The 27,036-nt window shown below is 36.4% G+C and overlaps 2 protein-coding genes across 4 annotated transcripts in view; one reads left to right on the forward strand and one right to left on the reverse strand.

Moving 5' to 3' along the window:
- Positions 1-27,036, forward strand: part of CENPP (centromere protein P) — a 133,194-nt gene that overhangs the window by 46,106 nt on the left and 60,052 nt on the right. The window lies entirely within an intron of this gene.
- ASPN (asporin) lies at positions 10,763-26,774 on the reverse strand. 2 transcript variants are annotated; one of them, XM_082059969.1, is made up of 8 exons: positions 26,480-26,774; positions 21,679-21,949; positions 19,738-19,850; positions 17,078-17,291; positions 16,606-16,716; positions 14,192-14,285; positions 13,164-13,302; positions 10,763-11,981 (listed from the first exon to the last, which is right to left on the reverse strand). In XM_082059969.1, exons 2-8 carry the CDS (start codon positions 21,923-21,925, stop codon positions 11,784-11,786), a joined length of 1,116 nt encoding a protein of 371 aa, XP_081916095.1. In that variant the 5' UTR covers positions 21,926-21,949; positions 26,480-26,774; the 3' UTR covers positions 10,763-11,783. The 2 variants fall into 2 exon arrangements, with proteins under 2 accessions (XP_081916095.1, XP_081916096.1); XM_082059970.1 differs by having other exon boundaries at positions 21,679-22,042.

Consider the following 27,036-nt stretch of genomic DNA (forward strand, 5'->3'; position numbering starts at 1 on the left):
ATATTTCCAGAGCAGTAGATATTTACAACTGTCCTGCCTTGTGGTGCAGGGGATTTTGCCAGGCAGCCTTTCAGCTCTCTGCAGTAGTCTGGAAACTAGAGATAATCCTTAAAACTGGTTTTTACTTTTTATTGTTTTTCTTTCTTCTAAAGTGTAAACCCTCTCATTTTAGCACAAGACCTTGCAATGCTGGTATCACAGACAGCGTTATGTTTATTGCCTGCAGTATGGTTTTTTTCAGTCAGAATCTGTGACTTGGAAACTTTAATGGAAACACCAAGTATTATTATAGGTCATTCATCTGTACCCTCACATATCCTCTTGTAAGGAAAGATATAATCTCTATACCCTTTATTCCCTTCAGTTACTCTCCATTTTAATCTCAATTTTGTTTGGATTTTCTTTAAATAATATTAATGCTGTTTGGGGAGGGATACTTGTCCGTGCACCAGTATTCTGCCTGACATATAAAATAATTTTGTCATTTGATTTATGGCAAGTAATCATATACAAGTGTTTCTCTACTGTTGGAATAACTGGTGAGACAGGGTCTCATAGTTACTTTATCCAGTCACTGTGACAGGGACTATTCTGTTTCTGTTATCATTAGCCATTCTGAGATTCTTTAAAGGCCTCATGGCTGCTTCTGGTGAGGACTTGAGCATGGTTCACGCCTAAATCAGCATTCAGGTTAGTAGTGAGGATGAGACAATATGGGCATTAGTTACAGATCTTCCATGGGAATCAAGCAGGTGTCCTTGTTGCCTTATGTCTTGTGTCTGACACGCAACTCTTGCCTTGTCCTGCCACTTCTTGAGAGTGGAGGTAATGCCTGCAACTATTTGTAGCCAAAATATGAACATGCATAACGATTTCTTTAAAAAAAAAAAAAAATCTGAGTCTTAGAGCGATGGTATGAAACCAGTGCTTTGAGTGGTTAGGTGGAACCCTACCAGAACTGAGCCAGTTGTAGTAGCTGTCTTTAAGAATGTTAATCTTCTATAGGACTGCAAGATGGCTGTCCAAAACTCATTCACTTCTTTGCCAAAAACTGGGCTAATTGCTGAAACTTCTAAATAAGTCTGTGTGTTACGAATGAAGTCACAGAAAGATGACTGGTGCAATGGTTTAGAACCACTGATGGGTGAACTAGATACTAGGTTTACACACAACGGAATGTTTGAGTGGGAAGGTACTCTTCAGAAAGACAGAAAAGTTACTTTATAAAGCAATTACACATCTAGCAGATGTGTTTTCCATGCTCACATTTTTCTCTCTTCTCAGGTTGCTGTGCATTATGATTTTGGGAGGGAACTGTGGGAAGCATGCGTTACTTTTTCTGTTTTAAGCGCAAAGCACAAGCAGCAGCAGTCTGCATCTGTAATGCACAGGTACTGCTGAGGCAAAGCCATCCTGAAACAGGAGTAAGGAAGTATTGCCTTACTATGTGTCCTCCAATGGAACATGCTCAAAGAAAACATCTCAAAGATTTGTAGTTAGTATGGTAAGAAACTTTTTTTTTTTTTTTAATGTTCACATTATTTATGGCTTTATCATAAATAATATCACAAGGTTTTTATGAAGAGTAACTGCTTTTTTTCTTCCATCTGTTAGAAGAATGTTGAAGATTTGTCTTAGATCAGACTTAGTTTGTACTGTACTGAAATAAAAGATTGTGGGTTTGACTTTTAGAAAGTTAATCTAAATGCACTTTATTTAGCTTTGAACACCAATATTAATTGTTCCAGGAAGACCTTTTTGTAATTTTTTTTCAGTAAGAGCCAAAATACCAAGGGATTATAGTACCAATGCATAATTTCCTACAGATTTCACCTAGTTCATGGTCTCAAGGAGAAAAGATAGTGGCCTATTGACCTGATACTGTCTTACTCTGTTCTGTGTTCTGAAAAGTTTATTGCTATATTGTGTATGTAACTGCTGATTGTGATCCTGGCATGACAAATAAGGAATCTCTTGCCGTGTTGCTTAAGAAAGTGCCTTATGGGGTCTGAGTGTGATAGGGATAGTTGGAGGTTTGAAGTATGGTTTGTTCTGCATAGCATCCCAAGAGACTTCGTATCAACCGTGCCAGATTTACAGGCCACTGTACAGGAACATAATTTGCCAAGTAGAACATAAATCCATTAACTTTACTAACCAATTTAGGTAGATGTTTGCATGGAATGTAGCTTCTAAAAGTACTATGATTATCATACTGCATGAATATTCTACTGGTTGCTACTACAGGACAGTATTATACAGTTAGTGAATATGAGGCAAATATTACAGTGTTGTACTGTACTTACTGCTTCTGTATTTCTGAAAGATTGTTGACTATCTTTTTCTGTGTTAGTCATTTTATAAATGGAGTTAAATAAAAGTTCTTATTTGCCCCGTGAAATCTAGTATTTGAGGAAATAGAAAATATTGGAAATAATCTACAGGAGGGTAACCTCTAAATGAAAATTGTGTGTATTGTCTTAAATTATAAATGAAAAATATTTATTCCAAAAAGCAAAGTAGGCTTTTGTGAAATCATTAATTTCTGGCTATTACACACTAACTTTTTCTTGAGCAAGCCACAATTATAATACATCATAGTATTGCTGCTGGAGAAATTAGTAGATAATTGGTTTTATTATTCTTGCAGAATACTAAGTTATTATATCACTTCTTGAATCTCTGCATCTACTCTATCAGGTTGATACATAAGTGGCTTCTTCACTTTCTTCATGCTAAAAAGTTACTCTATTACTGACCCGTGAGTCTCTTAGTCTGTTCCTTGTTTCATCTTGTAGAATAGAAAGAACACAGTAGAAGATAGAGCTGACAGAAGAAGAGTGGTATGGTGTCTGGATGTTCTTCTTGGTGGCCTAAACAGGATATAAATTTTCCTAAAATAATATCTTTTAGAATGGCAGGCCAATTTTCTTTTCCACAAGTGAGAACCAAAAGAGTTAAGGTATCCTGTGAAGAGTGTTTCTGGAAGGAAAATATTTTCATTGGTCTCTGTCTCTAAAAAGCACTTGGAAATAACAGAGGCTGAACAATTAAGAGGCAAGTGCATGCTTGTGTCGGTGACTTGCTCCCTCTCTGTCCCTCAGGAAATTTTGCATCCTTTGGCAACTAGTCAGCTACTCATTTTTTCCATGCTTAACATAGAATGTAACTCCTTAGCAGTTACTGCAAATGTCATTGTGAAGAGAGCATTTTAATTTCAATGTTTCTCCCCTTGACTCTGATAGAAACCATTGTATAGGTGACAAGTAGTACATGCATAGTGACTCTGGTGTATGAAACAAGCAGGACAAGATGCGTAGATGGTCTATATATATGCAGCTAGTCTAATGCATCCAGGCTTGTTAAATTTGCTGCTTATGCACAGGGAGTTTGTGGCAAGATTTAGCTGTGTGTGGAAATGTGTGGGAGTCTCATCAAAACTGCATCCACAGTGTGGCTGTTCCAGAAATCTCAGAGTCTTCAAATTTTTCCTGGATAAGAAGATGAGACAGAAAAAGTGTCCCTGAATAGGAAGACCTGGCTGTATGGTATTCCCACTGCAGTCATAGCACCATAATGGTTAAATCCAGGATTGCATTGTTCAGTTGAGTGGAACTGTTCATATTTTATATGAAAAACTGCAACAAGTCTGTCTGTTGGCAGCATGTTCTGTTGAACTAATCTTTTGTTGGCTAACATGAGCTTTAAGAAACATCTCAACTTGTTTCAAAATATTGATTAGTTTTGGAAGTCTCTTAAATATCGTGAAAGCCTTTCTGTTTATTTTATAGTTAACATTGTCTTCCATCTCAGGTGATTCATAGAGTATGCAGGGTAAATCATACATTTATCTTAGCAGATAATGTTAGACAGTGGAATGTGATACGTGGCATTTGGAATTAGGGTCAGATTTTCATTATACTCCAGGGCTTTTCCGTATGTTTCCTATTAGCAGCTTTGTTCTCAAACCTCTAGTCTCCCCAGAAAGGAGAGGAAAAAAAACCCACAAACCCAAAAAGCAATCTTAAATTCTGAACATAGAGAAGAAGAAAAAAAAAAAAGGGGCTTCAGAATATGATTTAATTATTTTTTAGTTTACCATTGCTTTTATTATCATGGTGGTGTTAGGTTCTGATCAAAATGCAATGGAAATATTAATATTTGTCTGTTGTGGTATACCTTATTTTTTCCAGATAAATAGTGCAATATTTTAACCAGGAATCTGCTCTTAAGACTGTGAAATTGTGGGTGGTGATGTGTGGTGGTATTCTTAGTATTTCCATTTGAATTTTTTTCTTTTCTTTGAACTTTAAAAGAAATCAACTTGTGTTACTAATTTTTTTTGTCCTTATTAATCTGTGATTGAAAACAAACACTTGTGAAGTAGATTTTTTAATTTGTTTTAAATATCAGGGCAACATGAGAAAATATTCAGAAACTGAGTAATGGAGAGAACAAACTGACATAGTTAAAACTTGGCAAGTTGAGACCTCTTGGTTTTGTTCGACTGGGCAGTCTTCTCTGAGATATTTGAAGTTTTTTTGACAGATTCTAGTGAATACAACTACTTGTGGAATTGCTAGTAGTAAATATCAAGATAATAGCTAGAAGCTTAAGCTCTGAGATAAATTTACTCTCTAGATTTAACTTAATCTTGAAAAGAAACATCATAACATTAGTAAATGCCCACCTATGGCTGAATGAATATGGTACATGGTTTAATGTTAGTAATTGCTGTCTTTAAGTGGGTCACAAATAGCTGATTTAGGGTCTGCTGGCCGCAGAGCAGTGTTTAGATCACTAGAAGAAAAGTGTAACTTAACAGAGTTCAATGGCAAGGTTCACTCTATTACTTGCTGCATGGAGGAAATATGCCAAGGAGAACTGAGTCAGAGTTGGTTTAGAATGATTGGTACGGGGACAGGAGAAGCAGAAGAGTAGAGGAAGGCCCTTCCTGTTGAGTCACAAGCTTCAGAATGGACCCCCTTGCTTCCTAAACTTCTCAGAGAGGAATCTAAGTGCAGCTGGATCCAAACTTAGTCCCAGATTTGGTCAATGGTTTATGTCTAAGAGACATGTGGGTAAGGGAAAACAGGTAAAGGCATATGTGTTTATGGCCAAAGGATTATATGTGCACAGGCAATTCTTTATATTGCTTGGCTAGGATTTCCAAGTTCCATCGTGCTGCATCTCAACCTGCTTACCTCCCCTCTAGCGGTCTGGTGCCAGGTTGCTCCAGAGTCTGGATCCCCAGTCTCTTGAAGTAAACTCTTGCGCATTCTCGGTTGATGAGAATGGAATCCTAGGTCTCTCAACGCAAACTCTTAGGCATTGAATTTCGTAGAAATAAAGAATTCAATGGAGTAGTACAGCAGCAGAGTTGGCTCAAGCTGCGTGCCTTCGGAGAGATGCTGAACTGAGCACAGAAGTCCCTGGGTAATTATGCCCTTACAGACTATTTGCCTGCCCCTCACGTGATGTAATAGTAATATTTGAGTCTAGGATCTTCTCACTTCTTGTTGGATTCTTTCACTGTCTTCAGACAAGCCCTTATCTTGTTTGGCAGCAGACATTGTTCATAGTTTGTAGCTGCTTCATGCTGGCCTTGAAGATGTTATTTTGCTTGAGTGGATCCTGTTTTGCTCAATGAGGTACAAAACAGGCCTGATCTTGCAGGTGTTGGTGATGGTTTGTAGCTGCTTTGTTTTGCTCAAGTAGACACAAATTTGGTAAATGTGAGTGGCACTTTACAACATGCAGTTTAAGATTTCAGCAAATGTAGCTGCAAAGTATACTAAAAATCACACAATCTTATAATAGTGATTAATTCGATTTAAAACATACTTACCTAAGCTAAGTGGCTCATATAAAACTTAAATTGGGTGCATCCAGTGATCTGTGATTAGTGAAAGATCATTGCCATGCAGCCACGCTTGTCCAACAGGGAGAGCTCAAAGCAGGCTCACCCAGGCTGACATGTTTATGGAATAAAGTGGTTGGCTCGTAGTCAAATTGCATAGAGTGGGAAAGGTCTGCACGAGACTCCTTGTACCCACAACTTATCGGTGTTCACTGTGTCATTCTGCTCCTTTGTGTGTTTCGTAAAAGGAGTTCTTGGTCCAGCTACAGCTTAAATCTTTACCTCCTTTGGAGCCTGTACTAAACTGCTGCTGTTTTGATAAGGGGGGGTCAAATGCATCGCAGAGACAGAGCAGAAATTGCTTCTTAGGACATAGGTTACTGGCCTCCAATTAGAATTCACTAGAAAACCACCCTCTGCTCCCTGCTGTTCAGACAGTTTTCAACCCACCTCACTGTCTGCTCATCCAGCCCATACTTCATTGTGCTTTTATGATTCTACAACTCTTTTTTCATGAGGTCATGTGATGTCCAAATAGCTGTACTCTGTCCGTCTGTCCTTTTCTCTTTCCTGACACTTCTGAGCAGAGTGGACGCTTTTAGCCAATTTGCCAGATACACTGAATTCCTGTAGGTTGTTTTTAAATTGACAGCTGGGTAGAAGAGGAAGACACTATTAATACTGGAATAAAGAAAGAAAATCAACACTTCTTCACCTTCTTTAACTCATTTAGCAGCAAGAGAAAGCACCTTGATGATCTGTGAGTTTCATACACTAGTCTGTGGACAACCAAGTAATTGATTCTAAAACCATAGTTCTAACCTATGGATAAATTCCTGTGAAGTAAATAAAGAAGATACTGCATTGGGACTAATATCATTAAGGATATGAGGTCGAATGGGATTTTGTGATGGGAGATTGAGGGCTGCATGGTGTAGGTATCTTCGCAAAACTATTCTTCATTAAGTGTCTTGCTTGCAGAATAAACTTATATCTCAAACTGAAGTGGTTTGACACTTCAAAATTTTGTTTTTATTTGTTTGGCTTTTCAATATGGATATGAAACAAATCCTGTTTTTGTGAATGTATGTTTTCATTTACATGTTAAACACTTGCCATAGCTGATGGTGCAAGATAAAATCTTGATTTGGTAGTACCTTATATTCTTTAGGCTTTCAGTATCTTATTAGGTTTGTTGTTATTTGTCTACTAATGTTGTGTAACTTCGGTATTATTCTTTGTATTGCTGTGGTTTAAAGTAATGCATTCAGGGGAAGGGCAGGGAGAAGACCCAGAGAGATGAGGTTATTTCATTCTTTGGCAAGTTAATGGTATAGAGCAGGACATAAGACTCAGTATTTAGAAGTATTCAAATAGTACTTTAGTACTCAAATAGGCTACTCAGCTTAATCAGTATTTGTGAAGTTTACTGGGCTATTACTTTAGAATTACTTTTCCTTCTATTGGTAACAATAGGCTGCCATCCTCTGGTGAAATGTGTTAGTTGTCTTCCTGTAGAGACCTGAGAGATTTTTAGGAGAGAGGAGCCTATTTAAGTCTGAAAATCTTAGACAGAATAATTTTGATTGATTGGTTGGTTTTTTAATTAGAGGAATGTAGTTACTTGAACAAGGAATAAGTAGTGAGAGAAGACTCTTGGAAGGATTTAGATCAAATCTATTTCTCCCTCTTTCCTTTTTCTAGAACATCTGAGTAGAATGTAAAGTAGAGTTGATTGCTTGACAGTTTTTCTCCCTATCTCTTGATACTGACCTGCCTTTTTCTGCAGAAAGACCATTGAACATCAGTGTATTATCATTAGTTAGCTATTATTCTGTTAATTTCATTGCTCTGTATTCAGAAATCATTACTGTGTAAGGTGTATTTTATATTGTAATGCCTGTATGTCATTATTACATCTACATGGGTTTATGTTAAACTATACCAAAGGTACAAGGTGTGTCAAATATTAGTTATTATTACCTGCAAATTCTAGCTGAAGAATGGTATCTTAAAATAGTGGAAGGTCATTAAACCTATTTTTTTCTCATAGGTGACAGACATTCTATGAATTTATGTGACATAACACAGGAAATTACTCTTTTTCTCTAAAAATAACTCTTACGGGAGACAGTGTGAACCATTTATACTTAACTGCCTTAATGCAAAATTGCTAATGTAGTTTAAGTCATGGGTTTTTAAACTTCAGAGCTAGCTGAATTTGCCTTGAAGATTATGAGAAGGTAAGCAGTTGATTAACTCCTTTCAAGATTATTCATTAAGTGTGAGAGTGGAGGTAGTATCTTCAAAATAGTGTTGCTGTTTCTTTTATGCATGTTTTATGTATCTATGCATGCTAACCGTAGAGAGCCTTTCTTGGTCTGAATGCATGGCAAAGAGGAAAGAATAAGAAGGCAAGAGAGTTTTTAAGGCTTTGGAAGGATAAGATCAAGACTATACAGTCTTCTACCTTTTAGGACTCTGCTACATTTTTACAAAGCTTTCCCATTATGTTGACTCCAGCAGTGGACTTAAAGTTTGGTGAAACTCTTAGGAGAGTACCAGTAAAGAACCCCTGATTTCTAGGTACTAGGGCTATTCTGCTAAAGCCATGCCCCGAGGAAGGTTTCAGATGAGGTCCAAGACTGAGGGACGCCGTCTGGAGTTTGTATTAGGAGGGTTAATTAACCTCAGCCCAAACTCGTGCCTTAGGAGGCCAAGAAGCCCAGTGGATTTTCTTACATGTGCCTGGCAGTTAGTCATAGGAATGCAGGCAGCTTGAACAAAAGCAAGAGGGATTTTATTTTTTCATGCAGCAACCTATTCACCTGTGGGCTTTTGTTATGTTTGGAAATCTTATGCAAAATGCAGGTATTAAGATTTACTGAGAACATAGGTAAGTGCTTTCAAGAGCTCCTTGCTGCTGAGTAGGTTTACTGGCCTTGGTTTGGTTGAAGTGGCCTGTTTTGGGGTAGAGATGTGCAGGCTAACGAAAGGACACAGCAGTTGTTCTGCACCTGTTCAGAACTTAGTGCATCTTCCTAAAGGTCTTAGTCTTGGCAACATTCCATAAGCTTCAGTTAGATAAGGAATTGTTTGCTTTCTTTGTTATGTTTCCTTACAACTAAATTAGTGTAGAGCAACGGATTGCATTATACTGTGAGTTTATTCTTTTAGTTAAACTGCAAAATTTGAATCAGCTATTTTATTTATATTCTCTTTGCTGAATTGGTGTAACTAGGATAGCATGAGTGTTTAAGAATACATTTAAATTAGTGATTCATATAAAGGTAATGATTGTTATCAATTCTGTTCTTTTTACTAGCGTGCTTGCTCTTTGTGCTTTCAACTGAAGATTTGATTGAAGTGCACTTTTACCCCACTTATTCAAGGCGAAAACTGTTAACTTAGTGTTCTACAAAGTAGATGAAGTGTTGGAAATTTTCCTTCCATTCACTCTTAACCTTCTCTAGGATTTAACTTCTTTTTGCTGGTATGTTGCTACTTGACCACTTTTCTCCACTAGAAGATTCTCAGATCTTTTTTGGCTATTGATTACCCTCCAGTCATCTATAAACTTTCCTGCCTCATCCTTTGTTTGCCTTCCCTCTATCTTTAGATAGTAAACTCTACAATCAATGAACCTTTGGTGGAATATTAAAGGTTTCAGCTTTTTAGCTGGTTCAGGATAAGAATGGCCATTTATTTCAGATTTTCATGTTGTTATGGACAGTGCTGTGTCTCTCTGGTGTGGGGTTATGAGCTGTTTCTGGTTGTATAAGGCAGGGTATCCCATCTTGAAGAGAAGGCTGGTATTTCCCAGCGGCTCTGAATGTGCACTTGGGCTGTTACCATGAAGTAGTGGGTCCTTCTGCTTGAGTATGAATGTAAAGATTTTGTGTGATGGTGACTTACTCTGGGGTAAATGACTAGTATGTGTTATTCTTTGTTACTCTGCCAGTTCATTCTCAGTTAATTATTTCTGCCCTTACTCTTTTCATTGTGGGAAGGACTCAGTGGGAAAGCAGAGTTGCAGTAAAAGCAGGAATGCACTCCCTGTTTGAACTGTACATCAACAGTTCTGTCTTTCCTACAAGTGCAGTGACTAATTCCTAGTGGAAAAATCTACCGAAGTATTGCCTTTTTTTTCTATATATACATCAGGCTTGTCTTTTGACACCGGTTTATGTTTAGAGATCATAGCTCTTCACGCATGATGACATAGCTGTGCCTAAAGAAGTCCAAGATATAAACCAGACCAACTGATGAATAATATACTAATGAGCTACTATTTTCAGTACTGATCACTACTTTCCCCATGTGATTTGCTGGGAAAAGCACTCCTTAGAACCATCTTCAGAAACTAGAAAGAGAAAGATGCTTGGTGAGCTGCAGATTTGTTTTGGTTTTAGTGTTTTTGTTTGTTTGTTTTTATTCTGCCTTGAAGTGCTTTACAGAATTTCTGCTTGCAAAAACCCGTTCTTCAGTAGCAGCCTCTCCTGGCCCACTCTTCCTCCTCTCCCCGTGTGGTTTTGGGTCTCAACAGCATAGTAGTCCTAACAAAATAGTAAATATAAAGAGACCAGGCAGGTGAAACAAATAATGTTAGACTTGATGCTTATTGTTTTAATGTACTTAGGGAGGAGATAGGCTGAGAGATTGTGAATTGCTTGGTTTCTACGTAGTATTTTTTTTCTACTGCTAGTCTGTGTCATTTCCTGTAGATGCTTCAAATAAAGCCTTGAATTTTTAACTTTGTGAAGAACAGCAGTGATAAATGATCTGCAAGGTACGTAGATTTGGAAAAAGCAAGAATAGAGAGAATATCTAGAGAAGAGTCAGGTGTTTGCTCATAGTCTCTGAATGTTTTGACATGACCTATAATGTAATCAAGTACACAAATGCAAGTATTCTTTAAGTTTATTTAATTTATTTTGAATCCCAATAGCAAATATACACTAAATAGATACATAAAATATCCATTTTCTACAGTACTGTCAGTATTGAGAATTGTGTGTGCTGGCCTGCGTAAGAAATCAGGGCAGCCGAGTTCCAGCGATCTGCTTGCATTCAGCAGGTTTAACGTACTTACATTAATGAGGGATTCTTAACCCGTGTGATGTAAAAATATAAAAGAGGAAAAAAATAAATGAAAAACATGATTACAATGATAATAGATAAAATAAAATGTTTGTGCTGGCCTAAAGGGAGTTTAATAATCATTCCTATTAAGCTTGAAGCATATGATAAATCTTGAATCCTACTTTTTCATGTTCAAAGTGCATCAAATTATATTGATAGCAAAACACCAGAGGATGTTTCCCTCTTAAAGTTGCAAGAAAAAATACCAGAAACTATAAAAGATTTTGCATGTTAGTTCTTGATATGAAAACTGCCTTTATCTCACTTAATAGATTATCAAAACATATTCCAGTACGGAGACACAAGACCTTACAATCCCCTATGTTTTTATTGCCTCTTTGCTGGAAGTTGTTCTTGAAGTCTGATTTTATTTTTTTTGCAACTTTTCTTACAACACTTTTGGCAGAGGCAAAGGTCCTTACTGTGGAAATAGTCACTTCCACTTGATTCTTAGAATTTATTTGAAAGGAAGAATTTGTCAAAACTATGTGATTTAAGTAAAGAATTAAATGTCTATAGTAGGAAACATCAAATACAGTTTCCAGTTCCACTTCCAAGAGTTCTTTCATAAAGGCTTTTGTTTAAATTATTCAAATGTAGCTTGAACATCGTCAAATAATACAACAGATCCTACTAACATGTTGTTTCTAATTAATTATCTCTGAAATAGTAAATACTTTGTAAACTGGTTAAATGGTGTAAAATTGCCATTTTTCTGCAAATTTCAAGTATTGTAGAACTGATTTGGAAAACCTGCTTTTTGAAATGACCAACTTTGGTATCACTTGAGGAAATTTCCAAGTTGCACACTGTTTCTGGCTAAAATGCAACGGAAAGTTGAAGGCTCAACCTCCCAGTATTTTACAGGATTATTGAAGAGGCTTATGCCGCTGTATAATGCTTTCTTCTTTCTTCTTCCCGTTGGACAGAAATCATTCACTCCCAGCTTTGCAATATGATTCGAATGAAGGAAGACTACCTGCAGCAATAAGAAAAAATAAAATGCAATAGTTAGTATGTAAATGGGAAAAATATCAAAACATTAATTGACATAGATAACTGAGGTTTGCTATAAGATCAGTTGGATACAGACCTATAATAGTAACAGGAATTAAAAATTTCTGTTAACTTTTAAAAAAATATCTCCCTCCTGAAACCATCTCTCCCACGAAAAGAAATTAGATGACATTTTGTCAGTGAGTTGTCAGAATAATTTGACTCTGTTTGTATGGAACATTCTCCTAAAATGCAGTTTTATACTTTCTTACATTAAGAATTATAATGCAATATTATATTCTCCCATAATGCAAAATTTCAGTGATTTCATTAATTTAAAAAAGTATTCTATAGAAAAGTTTGTATTAGATTTGTTGGTATGGTTATAGGAACAAGTCTAATGCTGTTGTAGCTTAAATTAATAAAAAGAATGGGCTTGTGATAGTAGAATTTAGAATTTGTTAAGTAAAATAATGTACCTTGACGACAGAATTCTTTTGTGTATCTGATTTAACATTACATTGTAAGTTCATATTTTAAATCTATTTATCTATCTATCTCTCAAAAGACTTTAATTAGGAGTGAAATGAGAAACAGAAAGAAGTGAAGTTCAGAGGTAAAAGCTTTAGCCAAATAGCTTATGCTGCGCTTTGTCATCTCTGCATTTCCTCATGTTTCCCCAAGCTTTGCTCTGCTCTGTATCCTAAGGTCACCTTATAACACATGATTTTAATTGCTACTCCAGAATTCAGGAATTAAATGTGTTTTGAAAGCATTTTATTGCAGAATTTATTGAGTTCAAAATACAGTTTTAAAAATCTTATCACTTCAGTCACATTATTTTCTTTGGATTTAGGGCTTTTCAGTTTGGAAATGGAGAAATTTCTACTCTAGCTTGCTAATATGGAAACGATAATAAATCTGTAACAAATGTTCTGATAACATTTTCTGGGTGTAGCATGTTGTTGTCCTTTTTTTTTTCTAAGAAGTGTTCCTGCGGTTCGATCTTGTCTATTTCTTTGGGTACATACATGATTTCAGATTTTCCTAGTATGAGAGCCATCTCAGTTAATTATACTTTTTAATTATGTCCTAATCAGTATGACAGTGTGAAAGTCAACCAACTCATAACCAGCAGAGCTTTCTATTAAGTTTAATATATGACCTGCAGGTATTTCAGCTCGGGTAATCCAGGAGGAACTTTCTTGAGCTTATTTTTTTCAAGATGGATTTCACGTATACTTGGTATGTTGGCAAAACTCCCATTTTCCACATCTTTGATTTTATTATTCCCAAGGCCTAGCCTAGAAATAGAAAAAGGAACATTTAATTACAGATTAATTGAGATTCACAACAGCACTTTTTTTTTTTTTTTTTTAATTCAAATACTCAAGAGTAGATATAGGGAAAAGAAGAAATGGGGAAAGATGATGCAATCTTACCTCTGATAGAAAACCAAAAAACCCCCCAAAATTGCAAACAAACAAAAAACCCAAAGCAAACAAATTTTTTTTCATTTTATTTTAATATGAGTTTAAAGGACAGCAGCCAGCCTGATAAGAGCAATTGCCCAGTTTGCATGCAGTTTTTCTGCTTTTAGTAGCAAGAGTTAAAATGACGCATGTCAATAAATGTGCTTGTAACATAAATGATGCCCTTTTATCAAGTAGTCTGTCTACAAAGTATGCTCACAGTAATAAGATGTGGTGTTCTAATAAATAGCCAAAGAGGAGCACATCTTGTGAAGAGGCAGTTATATATGTATATCTATAGCTTAGTTGAAAACTTTGTGTTTTAGAAATAAGCGGGACTACCATCTTTACTACTTTCACATTTTCCTTAATTGAGACCTTAGTTAGATTTTTTGCTGTAAGACTCTAGCTTAATTGAGGTATATTACTACTAGCACATTAAGAGATATGATATAAAAGCCACGCTATATTACACAACACCCAGGTGCCATGAGCTAGGAATTTATAATGATTACATTTTGTAAACAGATGCTGTTCTTAACATCCGCTTCTATCGTAACATGTAGGCAAGAGATGTAATAACAAGGCTGGTGTTTGTTTTGGGTATGGTGGGGTTTTGTGGTTTGGGTTTTTTTCTTAGTTACAGCAATTCTTATTATATCGGACATCCTACCAGGTATGACCTTTAATCAAATAAAAATATTCTGCATAGGAATTTTACCTTTGAAGGTCTTTATACCGGTTAAAATCTTCAAGTTCAATTGCTGTGATCTTGTTGTCATCTAAGTGAAGTTCCAGTAGACTGGAGGGCAAATCTGATGAAAAACGAATGCACAGTATCAGAAAAATAAGTCAACTTATTTTTCTTGGAATATTTATGATGTTCCAAACAGCTTCTTTCCTTCGTGTTTATGATTGGGTGAAGAATCTTGAGGTGTGTGTGAAGGGGGTGTCTGCATCAAATAAATGGGTGTTAGATACAATTATGTTACTTAAAAAAAATAATAATTTGATTGTAAAGAGTAACTTTAAAAAAAATAAAGGAGTGCATATGCTAATGTTAAGATTTCAGGGTTCCAAAATTTGGCATAATTTTGCTAGCTTTCTTTATAATGGCTTTCATGTACTTTTGGTTGGCCTGTCGAAGATGTAAATTGTATGTTATGTGCAGTTATCTAACAGTTGGTATTCAAAATCCAGCTCCTGTGGAACCCGTGACAGTTTTTTGTAGATCTGTGCTTTCTTCCACACTATGTAAGTTATGCTGTTACAGCTCCTAAGGTGTGATCTGGGAGGAAAGATTTCAGAATTCCCTGAGCACGATGAGATGTTTGGTACGCCCTTTCCCATACAAATACAGAATGTTTTCTGATGTGGTACCAAATAGTCCCAGTTTAGAACTGTCAGTGAATGGACCAGGAGGTGGAGAATCTGGTTTACAGTGTCCTTTCAGTGAGGGCAGAGGAAGACAGTTGCAAGTTAGAATTTCTATTTGCTGATCTTGCGTTCAGTTTTCCCAGCTCCTGTCTAGATGGCACCCTGACACCAAGCAAGACAAACCACATCTTTGTGTGACTGATCAGGTCTAGGGGAGCACGGCTCCTGTTGCCGTTTATATTTGTTGTAGCGTTACAGTCTTAAAGGAAAGCGGGATGCTTTGCAGTCTGTCTGTGCCAGCTGGCATGCTTTGGTCTCTGCTTGGCTGAGCTTTTTTCCCATTTACATTCCAATTTAAATTTCTTTGGGGTGCTGCTTATGTTTGAATTACAATATGAAGAGGGATGACTGCCCAGTTGTCCATTTTAGATTTTAGGTGCAGTTTGTAAGTTACATTTTTTTAACCGTTTTGTGCCATTACAGCATTTGCAGATATAAGGACCTACAAACTTCATTTCCATTTGTATAGAAATGTATTCACCATGAAATTCTGCTTAAGATTTGTTTATGCATTTGACACTGCATATTGGACAACGTGCTATAAAATCTGAATCATTTTATATACATTTTTTTGTTCTAGGTGACAGGAGATGGTATTATGATGATGCTAGAAGAATGTAGAAGTGTGTGTTTGTGTGTTGGGGAGTGTTATCATAGGCAGCCAGATAGCTTCTGATCTCAAAATTACCTGAACAATTGGGGTGACTTGGTTTTGTTTGTTGTTGGGGTTTTTTTTAGTGTTCCACAGACATGCTTTTGCATATGTGTCTGTCTACAAGAAGATTAAAAACTTGAATAAAACTCAAGCTATTTATCTGAATGATCCAGAAAGATCCAACATTTAGTTTCCCTGTAAATTAATGAATGATCTAACATACTGCATTATGCTTTGTTTCCCCCCTTTTTTCTTAGCTAGTAGTTTTGAGCAGTTGAAAATAATGAGAATTTGTTTAAATACTACGTTGACCTACAGAAAATGCAGATAGAGTGTTGTACCGAGTTCCTTCATACTACTTCCTTGTGTGTGGAGGTCAGTGATTTATGAAGTTAGTGCTTTAATTTATTGCTACCTCCAAATCATAACTAAATCATTTTATATAAAGGAGTGATTTACTTTTGTAGTATATAATGTTGAATGTAATTATAATATTAACGTTTAATTTCACTTAGCAGAACCCCATCAAAAGATGTATAAACCACTGTATTGGGTTTTACATTAAGGTGGTTATATTGCAGAACGTATTTCAGCTCCAGAATCGCTTGAAACGTTGCAAATTGAAGGTAGACATTTGGGGGTTTCATTTTAAATGCATAAAGGAAGTGGGAGTTCTGTATCCCTTGTGACTCAGACCAAATATCAGAGGGTTTATCCTTTCTTTGTAAGGATTTTTGGGAGGCTGACATGGAAGATATGAAGTGACATCTTATTTTTTCCCATTGTTGCTCCTGAGAAGAGTCTCTGGATGACTGAGGAATGAGCGGCCTGTGCCTGATGGGGAGAGGGCTGGAGAGTGAGCCTGTGCACACATGTGCTTCTTGTGTGTAGAATTGGATACTAAGTACAAAAAGAAAAATAAGTTAGGAGGTGGCTTGGTAGTAATCAATTAATGAATATTTTAGTAATCATATAGATGTTAAAGCATTTGATTTAGGAGTATACTGGTATAGGTAAAACAGAAAAGGTAAAACAAAGCATACCTTTAGGAATTGAAGTTAATTTAGCTTCTGCAATTCTTATATGATAGATGTTCACTCCTTCAAAAGCCCCTGGCTCTATTCCGTCATTGTCAATAGGATTTGCGCTCATTTCTGTCCAAGGGGAAAAAAAAAGCGTAGGAATTTTGTGTGCATTAGACACAGCTGATTTAATTTTATTTATTACTTCTGATGTTCTAAGCATTAATTAATGTTTCTCTTTCATTGCCTATTCTGAGGGGGGAAAGTCACAGCTTTCAAAGAATAAAGGCCGTCTAACTTGGCTTGCAGGGTTACCAGAAACTTGATTTATGTAGCAACCTCACATAGAAATCACATTGCGAAAGGTGGTTTCCACAGCATGGTTATCTCTTTAAGAGAAAATTGCACATTGGAGAAAAGTTTGAATGAAAATTGCATATAGTATGTTAAATTTTTGATAAAGACATTTTCTTTTCTACTTAATTGGACTTACCTAAAACATGTAGAGATTTCATTCCTTTAAATACATCCTTGTGGATTTTCTTAACCTTATTAGCATGAATTCTGAGCTCTGCTAAAGTTTTTGGTAGATTTGTTGGAATCTCAGTTAGCTGGTTATGGGACAGATACAGTCGTCGTAGCTTCTGCGTTGATTGAAAGGCTTTTGGATGGATCTTGGTTATTTTGTTGTTGTTCAAAGCCAGTGCCTATAAGATATAGGAAGAACAGTACAAAGAAAATTTATTTATACAAGAATGTTATGATTATGAATGTTAAGTCATTAATTTGATATATAATTTAGCAATGAAGTATATAAAATATCTTAATTTTCCATCATACCAAACTCTGGGCATTTTACTTGATTGTGAAAAGCTAAAAAGAACCTGAAAGCTGGAGCATCAACTATGATAGAAGGTAGAGAAAAACTAGTCAGAGGTGACAAGGTGCTAATGATAATGTCAAGAATTAGCAAAATGATATGATTTTCTTCATATATTTTGTGGGATTATATGGCAGTTGTATTCTTTTTTTATTGTTGTTGTTCCTTAATGCAGACAATTTCTCAAAACTCCGAATTTAATCTTTTATTTCAGCATAATGCTGCAAAATAGAAGTCAGGCTTTTAATCTGCATTTCTTAAAAGGTAATGTCTGTATAGAGCTGATATATGCACATGAACTTGCATCTTATTTGCGATAGTTTTTCAGCTTCTTTGGTTTGTCTCTCTTGACTGTACAGTACACTAGTCCCTTTTTGGGACAGTTTTTTGTCCTTGGTTACTATGTGTTACCAGAGAACTTGTAATGAGTTACTACAAAATACAAGTTATTTGAAATTATTTTAATTGTCAAATCACGTCTCTGCATTTCCGTATTTAGACTATTTTTGTTCTTTTTTAAAATTCTTTGGTCTCTTGGTAACTTGTTTGCTCTCTGGCATTCTGAAGAAAAAAGCAGAGCAAAACAGAATTAATCCTTTTTTCTCCAGAAAAAAATGGAGATAGCTTAAGGAAATAAACAGGAAATGCTCCTTCTTAATTCAAGTGGCCATCTGTGCCTTTGCTAAGCAGACCAGTACTCAAACAAGTTGTACAAAGTAAACTTTGCTTTCAGTGGAAATGCTGCTAGGCCTTGCCACAAATTAACTGATGAGAAAAATCAAAACAGCTGAGAGTCTTCAGTTATCACATAATTAAGTAGTGACTGATATATAATGTGATGATTGCTGATGTGTTCCAGTGACTTTCTCGATCCTGGGAGGCTGGTTTCTATAAGATCTTTTACACTGAATACAAACAACAGTTAGTATGTTTATCATGCACTTGCTGGTAAAACCATTCTGTGCTCAGACATGAGACACTTAAGGGGAACTGGAAGCACTTCGTTGCAAACAAGGAATTATATGGTTCCTATTTTTTCTAAGCTAACTTAACCCATAATAATTACCAAGTTCATTCATAAACACTTAGATCTGGTGAATTTTCAGTTCTTGCTCAGAAATCAAATATGAATGAAAAGGGTTTGGTTTGTGTCAGTTTAGTGTGTGTTTCGTGTGTTTCTAATGTGCAGTAGAATGTTGTTAATTTGGTATAACTTTTGGAACAGGCTTGTCATTTTACAATGAAAGTTTTAAATTGTCAATATTAGTTGGTATTGGATCTAGAGTGACATTTTATGGAAATAAGTGTTCCTAAACAGATTTAATTACCTTTCCAGGCCTCTGAGACTTGCTATAGGGAAGGGATTATTGTAAATAGCTAGGTTTATCAATTGCCGGTGATGCTAAATATATAAAGGGTGAGTGCCACGAGGATGGAGCCAGGCTCTTCTCGGTGCCAAACAACGATAGGACAAGGGGTAATGGGATCAAGCTGGAACACAAGAGGTTCCACTTAAATTTGAGAAAAAACTTCTTCTCAGTGAGGGTGGCAGAGCCTGGAACAGGCTGCCCAGGGAGGTTGTGGAGTCTCCTTCTCTGGAGACATTCATACCCACCTGGATGTGTTCCTGTGCGACCTCACCTGGGCGTTCCTGCTCCAGCAGCGGGATTGGACTAGATAGATGATCTTTTGAGGTCCCTTCCAATCCCAAACATACTGTGATACTGTGGTAATTTTAAAGCCTGTCTCTATGTGTATACTTAAGCATGTACTAAAGCACCTGACTTTTTCAGTAATTCAGTGCTGGTCTGTTTTCTTCTCAGGTCAGTTGGATTTGTAACATTAATTTCAGTGGTGTATGTGATAGCTGTATGCTGTGTGCTTTTGAAAATACCCTCAGAAAGTATCATTCTAGTTCTCCTGTGAGCTTAAGTTCTTTCTGCTGTTTTACAGTTAAGCAGAGAAAAAAGGAACACTTGTCTTGAAGCCTTTAAAATGTAGGGAGTATTTCTGTGCATGCTAAGGACTGAATAAATCTTGAGGATCTTTTTGGCAAGATACATACGGTATATTTTCTGAATGTTGTAGGAATTAGCATAGTTTTTATAGGTCAAAGAAATTTGCTTTTTACCATGTGGGAGCAGTCAAATATGCAGGTGTTTACACTATTTTTTTATACTATTGGAGAAGAAAACTATTATTTGTATTTTAAAAGTATCAAAGTATTTCAGATAGCTAAATAAGATTTTCAACTTGGAAAATAGCAAGCTTACATAAAGTGATGTGAGTCCTTGGAGATCTTTTTCCTTGACCTCTTTAATTTTGTTGTTTTGAAGGTCAATCATACGAGTATCTGGTGGAATGTAGCGTGGTATTGATGTCAAACCTATTCAGAATGTGACATAAACAGAAACATTATATCTTTGTATGTAAGTCTGAAGAAATTAACTGCTAAACAACAAAACACAGTAAGGTTGTTGAGGATTGATTGGAAAGAAAATACAACCAGACATAAAGCAAAGGATAGAAGGGAATATTATGTAATGAGAGGAACTAATTCTGTAAGAAATATGACGGAAGCATGTGGATAGTGTCAGGAGGAGTGCGGCCACCCCTGCCCATGAGCAGCGTGAGTGGGCTGCTGGGCGCAGGTTCCTCGCAGCTGTGACATGAGCAGCTTCAGCGCACAGGTTGCTCCACAGGGAAACTCCTGGAGCAAGCGGGGCTGTGGTTCTGTGCTGGGGAACAGGGCTCTGCAGCGGCTTGAGGGGATTTCTGCTCAGTGCTTAAGTGCTCCTTGCCCTATCCATTGTACTGGCACGATTGCTTGTACAGCCATACAGTTAACCTCAGGGCTGAGAAATGTATTCTTGGGAAAAGCAGGCAAAACATGCTCTTCCAGCTGCCAGTACTGAACTACCAGTTGTATAAATCCCCCAATCCAGTTTGTTGCTCAGTTACAAACACTTCAGTTCATGCCATCTGAGATCCTGAATCAGCGGAAGAGATTAAAAGGGTATAGTAACTTTCTTTTGAGTGGAAATCCTGATGCATCAAACATTAAGTGCTGGTCCAGATTATTAACAATTACTCCATAATTAATAGGTTACAGTTATTTAAAGATTAAGTCTAATAATAGGGTTTTTTCTGTGTTTAAACTCAAGTAAAGGGATTTGCAATCTCTAAACCAGATGCAATAAATACAGCTTGCTATCAGCAAAAGTTTGTTCTGATTCCTTAATAATGATACATTTTTTAAAAAACCCAACAATTTATGTATTGACTGAATATTTCTAAGACGTGAAGAGTCTAGGATTAGTTTAGGGTGGTGGCAGAGCTGTGATGAGAACGAATGTCATTGTCACTGTGCTAGTAGCAGGAGCATAGTCGTTTAGTTACCTTAAAGCATGGCAAAACTTCAATGAACACTAATTCAAATTGACACAATTAATAGTGAATTCATATTTTGGGACTAGGATGTATCTGCCATAGTGACAGCAGGTTTGCCTTTGGTTAAAATGGTACCAGTGATACTCACTTTAATGGCTGTTAACCTGAGCACATTATTTGTACCCCGTTTATGCTCTGGTGTTAAAGTTCCTTGTGGTTTATTTGTGGCCTCTTTTTCCTTTGTTATGTTTTCTTGTCATTTGACCTGTCGCTTTGGAGTTGTGAATGAAATACTTTAGTCGTAGTCTTTTTTAAGAGGGGGCACTAATAGCTTGTCTAATGCAAACAGAAAATACAGCAAACTTTTGTGCTTCTCTGTTTGGATATAACTTCATGGAAGTAAATGAAACAGGAGACAGTGTAATTTAAAATGTAAATATAAGCATTTTTGCATTCTATGGTTGTTCTCAGTGCATAAACTATTTGGTTAAATAGTTCCAAAGTTATTTGTTACATATTCTAAATGCTTTTCCATTCTATGCTGTTATCATAGAAGTCATTGCTAATGGGGAGTGGCTATAATAGTTTATTAATTTTCTAAACTGATGCACATAAACTGGGAAAACATTTATGTTGTAAAAAGTGCTGGACACAAATTATATATGGTTTGCAAACCTAAATGAAAATATTTAAGATCCTTTTGAAAATGACGAGTATAGGAATATGTGAATGTGCAGTTTATGGAACTGTAGAATTAATCTTTTAAAAGGCAACTCATCCAAAGGAGAGTCCAGTGGAGAACAGACACATGAGTTCGTTCTTACCTAGGTCAGAGCAATGGACAACTCTCACGTAGCACTGGCATCCAAAGGGGCATGTTGGGAATAGATCAAAAGGAGTTAGCGGGATCATTGGTTCAGTAGTTGGAAATAGAGAATTGTCGTCGTCATCATCATCATCTTCTTCTTCCATATCTTGGAGCATCATATTCTTTAGTGTAAAATATGAAGGACCAATGAGAGGTTTGGCAGAGCACAGAGCCAAGAAGAGGAGGAGTGTGTATTCTTTCATGTCGTCTTAATCAGGATAGCCAATCTTGAAGAAGAAAGTAAACAAACAAACCAAACCAAGAATGAGAGCCAATGTAACCTGAAAGTATCTGTCCTGTGTAATTGCAGATCCTTCAGTCTGGAAGACAGAAAGGTTTTGGATCAGTTAGGGTACCTTTAAAGCAGAAAAACAGTCAGCTACAATTATTTTTTTCCGATGTTACTGAGAGGAATGCACAAGTTATGAAGGACTTAGAAAGTAGACTTGTCTTTAGAAAAATATGGCAGATTCTGTCTCGTTACAGCTCTTAATTCAATTTCATTCAGCTTCTCTGAGTTCTAATTTTACCAGATTTCTTTTAGTGACTGGGAAAACCATGAGTCCAGTCCTGCAATGTACTGTGTTACCTGAATAATGATCCACAGGTCAAAACCCTTAGACAATTTCTACATCCTCTGGTTTTATTCTAAAGATGATTTTATTGACCAAACACTCCTATAAAACTAGATGCCAGGTAAACCAGAGATAGTAAGAATTGCCACATGGTGTATTTCAACTGTGAGAAAAGACTGTAAATTCAGCCCTCAACTCCACATTGTTTCCCTCTGAAGCCCAAAGTCATTTGGATCCTCCAGCACAATGTGCAAACCAAGAGGGACTGCTGTAAATTTTATTATCCATATCCTGTTTATAAAAATGTTTCTATTTAGACTGTTGTAGATCTCTCTAGGGAAGTACTAAACAGATGTCAATTCTTGTTTGATCACCTAACTAAATGCTTGACAATCTGTTTAAAGCTGAAAAATGTCTTTATGTAGACATTTTGTCATTGGCTCTCAACCACAGGAAAAAGAGTACAAGGGTGTCGACTTGTCATATTCAAAACTCTGAGGTTTTGTTTGTATTGCTTTTTTTTGTACAAGGTCATTTTGACGTTTCTCATATGTGGTTCTGAACAGCATATAAATGCTGCATATTGCATACATTTCTACTATTCTAACTGTATATGTTTCAGGGTATATTAAAAGAAAAAAGCCAACAGTATTGCAGTTACATAAAACCCACCCTTTTCAAAAGAATGCAGTGAAACCTTCCCCCGAAATATATGTCTGAGAACAGAAGCACAGTGTACTTGGTATCTTGCAGGTGTGCAGCATATAGCTACAAGCTTTAATATTTATTGTAATCTTACAGTTGCATGCTCATTTGTGTAGCGCTTGTGTCTTTTACTGGTTTCACAATCTCTTAAATGAATCTTCACATATATTTCTCCTGTATATTTTCATTTGTGTGCAAGATAGTGTTCTCTTTCAGTGTTCCTAGAAAGAATTTTATAGTTGTACTTGCAATCCTATACAATGTGTTTTCTTGAGAGAGTCTTTGAATATAAACAATGTATGTGTGATTGCTGGGAACAAGATGTGGAACCTACATTAGTTTGTTTGGAGAGAATTGTGGTCCTATCTGGCTATACACCTTTGGGATATTTGGCCCTTTCAGTCTTGTATTTCAGCTTCAGCAAAACAGTCAATATGTTCAGTACTTTAATCATACCATTAATTAGGAGAGGAAGAGTTTGAAACCTTTTGGACTTCTGAGTTCTCCTTATTCTCGAACAAGGTTAGGTTTCACAGATGGGCTCTCTGGCTGGCCTTCTTCCCCTGGCTGCTTAGATATTAAGTGACAAAAGGCTCTGTGCTTTATTCAGAATCGTTGTACACTTTCTGCATGTAGGATATTAAGCATAGTAACACGTATCATGTCTTGGTACATCTAGTTTCTAATTCCCTGCTGACTTCATTTATGATACGTACTGAATATATAGTTTTACTGTATTTAAAAGATAATCTTTCATTTATGTTCCTGAAATGCTATGCTGGATCTGGTGCTAGAGAGTTGTCTTATGAAACAATTTAAAAATCTGTTTCCACGCTTGCTCCCGTAGCAAATGGATTGCGTATTTCCTTTCAGATATTAAAAAAACTAATCATTATTTCAAACAATGAAAAGTTTGAGGCTATGATTGGAATAATGGCCGTTCTGAACTCTTGAAAAACGTGTTGTTCACAAACAGTTCCAGAAAAGTAGCGTTCAATATGTCCTTGATGACATGTATTAGTCCTGTGAGTTAAATCTCTTGAAAACAAGTCCCTTTACAGAAGGAAGCCTGAGTTGTGTGAGAAAAGAGGAGAAGCCCTCGCTTCACCTTCCCTTTTAACCATTAGGAAATCCTTAGTGCTAATTCGCTTTCTAGTTAGGGGTGGTAACCAAGTTGGCTCCAGGTTTGCGTTGGCCAAAGAACTGCCAAAGAATGTATTCCAAAGAACTGGATTTTATGGAGGGTTTTTTTTTTTGTTTTCCCTTTTCCCTGGCTGAGGTTTTGAGTGTCCCAGTAAACTGATGTTGATAGGTCTCTCTAGAAATTCTCTGATTCTGCAGCTCATCTCAAAGAACTTAAACAAATTTCCTGCATGTTTAAGCTTCAAGAGTAAGAGAACTAAAAGAAAATGAAAGCCTAAAATCTGAGTTCCTAGAGAACTTTCTGGATATACTTTAATTAATTTATCATGAGAATGTTGTGAAATAATTGTTTCAGAAAGGATAGTTCATGAATAGAGCTCTGCTGATGTTCCACTGCTGCCCTCTGAGGCTGGTTCTGCTCCCTGTTCTTTGAGAGTTCCTGCACTTCTCTCATACAGGCTATTCACTGAGCTGGCTGAACTCACTAAACCAGCATAAAACTACTGTGAGCAAGAAAAAAAACGAAAACATTCTTTCCGGGCAAACAAACTGAATCATCTGAATATCAGAGCCAGCAGAAAGGAACGTGTGGGACAGTCTGGTTTAGGGGGTCAGAATGTTAAATGGAATGTTAAATGTTAAATGAGAGAAGGAGAAGAGGTGGGACAGCTATTCTTGACACAGGTGAATTGTTAGATGGGCTCAGGTGTCATCTTTACAGACTGGAACACTGAAGATGAGTATGAGTGAGTGCAGCGAATTTAAGGAGGGCTCACATACTTCTTCATTAAGCATGCTTTATAGCAATCCTACTTCAGCACAAAAAGCTTCTGAACGGCACTTTTTCACTGGAACACCAGCCACCCCAAAGTGAGTGGTGTACACTTTACATGTAGAGATACTGTAAGGCTGACTTCCTTTCCTGAAGTGTTTTACAGTCCTAAAATCACCGTACTAATTGTTTGGGACATACTTATCCTCACTACTGTGATGATCTTTACCAAAACACATATCAAAAACAGCATGTGGAAGATAGGAACTTCTTATGCTATTAGTTTAGGATAATACTTACCATTTATAACTAATTAAATGCAGGTGATGTCACAGTATGGTAATATGATTAAAACCCTTTGGAGCTTGTGTAGGAAACTCCCATGTAAGTGTGCAATAGTTCTGAGACATGAAAACTCTGAACAGGAATTATGGGAAGAAAAACACTCTCTGTGAGGATGGAAATGATGTTGTTAGGGATGTGTGCAGAAACAACAACAAACAAAAGCAAAAAAGAGTAAGTCTGGATTCCTTGGCAGCTGCATGCTAGTCCCGCAGCATGTTGTCTTACCAGTTATGACACTGAAGGAGTTAATAGGTAAAGTTTTAAGACTTAAAAAGACTCTAAATTATGTTTAGAAATTGCTTCTGTTACCGGTGTATGAAGACGAATTTCCTATGACATTGTTTCTGAAAAGGAAATGTTTAAATAACACAGTGGTGGTCTTTGCAGAGGCAAATAAAAATCCTGTGTTCATTAATAACACAAATCTTTGCACTGTGCACAGATTTTGTCCAAAGAAAGGCAAGACCATAGCTGTTTTGAAAGCTATATTTAAAAATAGTTCTCGTTCTATTAGTCATTGTCCCATTCCAGAAATAAAAGGAGTTTATGTTTAACTCTTTGTCCACTCTGCTAATTTACTTAAACAGGAGGAAATTTTTTGGCTGGTAAGATTACTGAAGAAATGATTCTGTCTTGAGAAATAGTCCAATATTGAAGTTATGTAGCATAATAATGAATAGCATGTTTACAAAATAAATTATGTTTAGAGAGTATTTACTTTTATGGAAAACTGCTTGACTCTCGTGTTACTGAATATGATCTATGAGCACATTTAGATTGTAGCTCATCTACAGTTCACTCATATGTTGTTTTGAATTACTTTGCTGGTATCTACTTAAAAACAAACCAGAAACTAAACTTCAGTACCAAATTACAGAAAATTAACACTGAGTTGTAACTATAAGAACTGCTATAATTGTAGGATAGATTTTCATAGATTATAATAGCAGAGGAAAAACTTTTCATTGTCAATTGGTTAAGTCTTCCTGACAAGTCTTTAGTAGCTGAATAATTCACTGTAGCTTTTTTTGCTTTGCAGCTCAGATGTAAATACTGAATTATTTCAGCTGCAGAGTAGATTTTCAATTGTTCTATAAAAAAGTGGTACTTCTGACTCTAAAGTACCTGACATTATTAATCTGCACATAGTGACTGACAACCTGTTGCTTAAATCTTTATTGCTATTTATATAGAATAGACATTCAAACTGGACATACCTTGCAAGTTTGATATTTCTTCCGGAAGCACTGTGATAATCCACCTGAGATCTTTATGTCCAGTTATTTCATATTAAAAAAAAAATAGAGAAAAAGGAAGTTAGGCTGAGTTCTCTGAAATGGAAAGTAAATATAAAGAAAAATTCCACTTCCAAACTTCTTGATCCTCCTGGCACCCTGGGTGATACCAGAGTAAAGTGCTGCTTCAGATTAGCCCATCTTAGTACTGAAGAATGATATTAAGACGACTTGTTGCCACTCATATGTTTTTCATCACTGCCTGTATTACAGCCAAAACTTCTGGCTTAACTCTAGACATCTAGTGGAAGACTTTGTAAAACCTGTAGTTTAATAACAGTTGACATCAGGCCATTGGAAGTACAGTGAGGTCCATTTCAGGTCATTCATGCTATGGAATCAGGCTTATTCTTTAAAAAGCGCGACTTGAATAGAAGTATAAAAGCTTAGTCAGTGGCAGAGTAAACCAATAGTTTATAGTTGCCAAACTTTTCTGAAGTTATAAAATTAGGACTTTGTTGTGTAGTTATGTAAGAATA

Source organism: Streptopelia decaocto, assembly GCF_964273445.1.
Source record: "Streptopelia decaocto genome assembly, chromosome: 8".
Lineage (NCBI taxonomy): Eukaryota > Metazoa > Chordata > Aves > Columbiformes > Columbidae > Streptopelia > Streptopelia decaocto.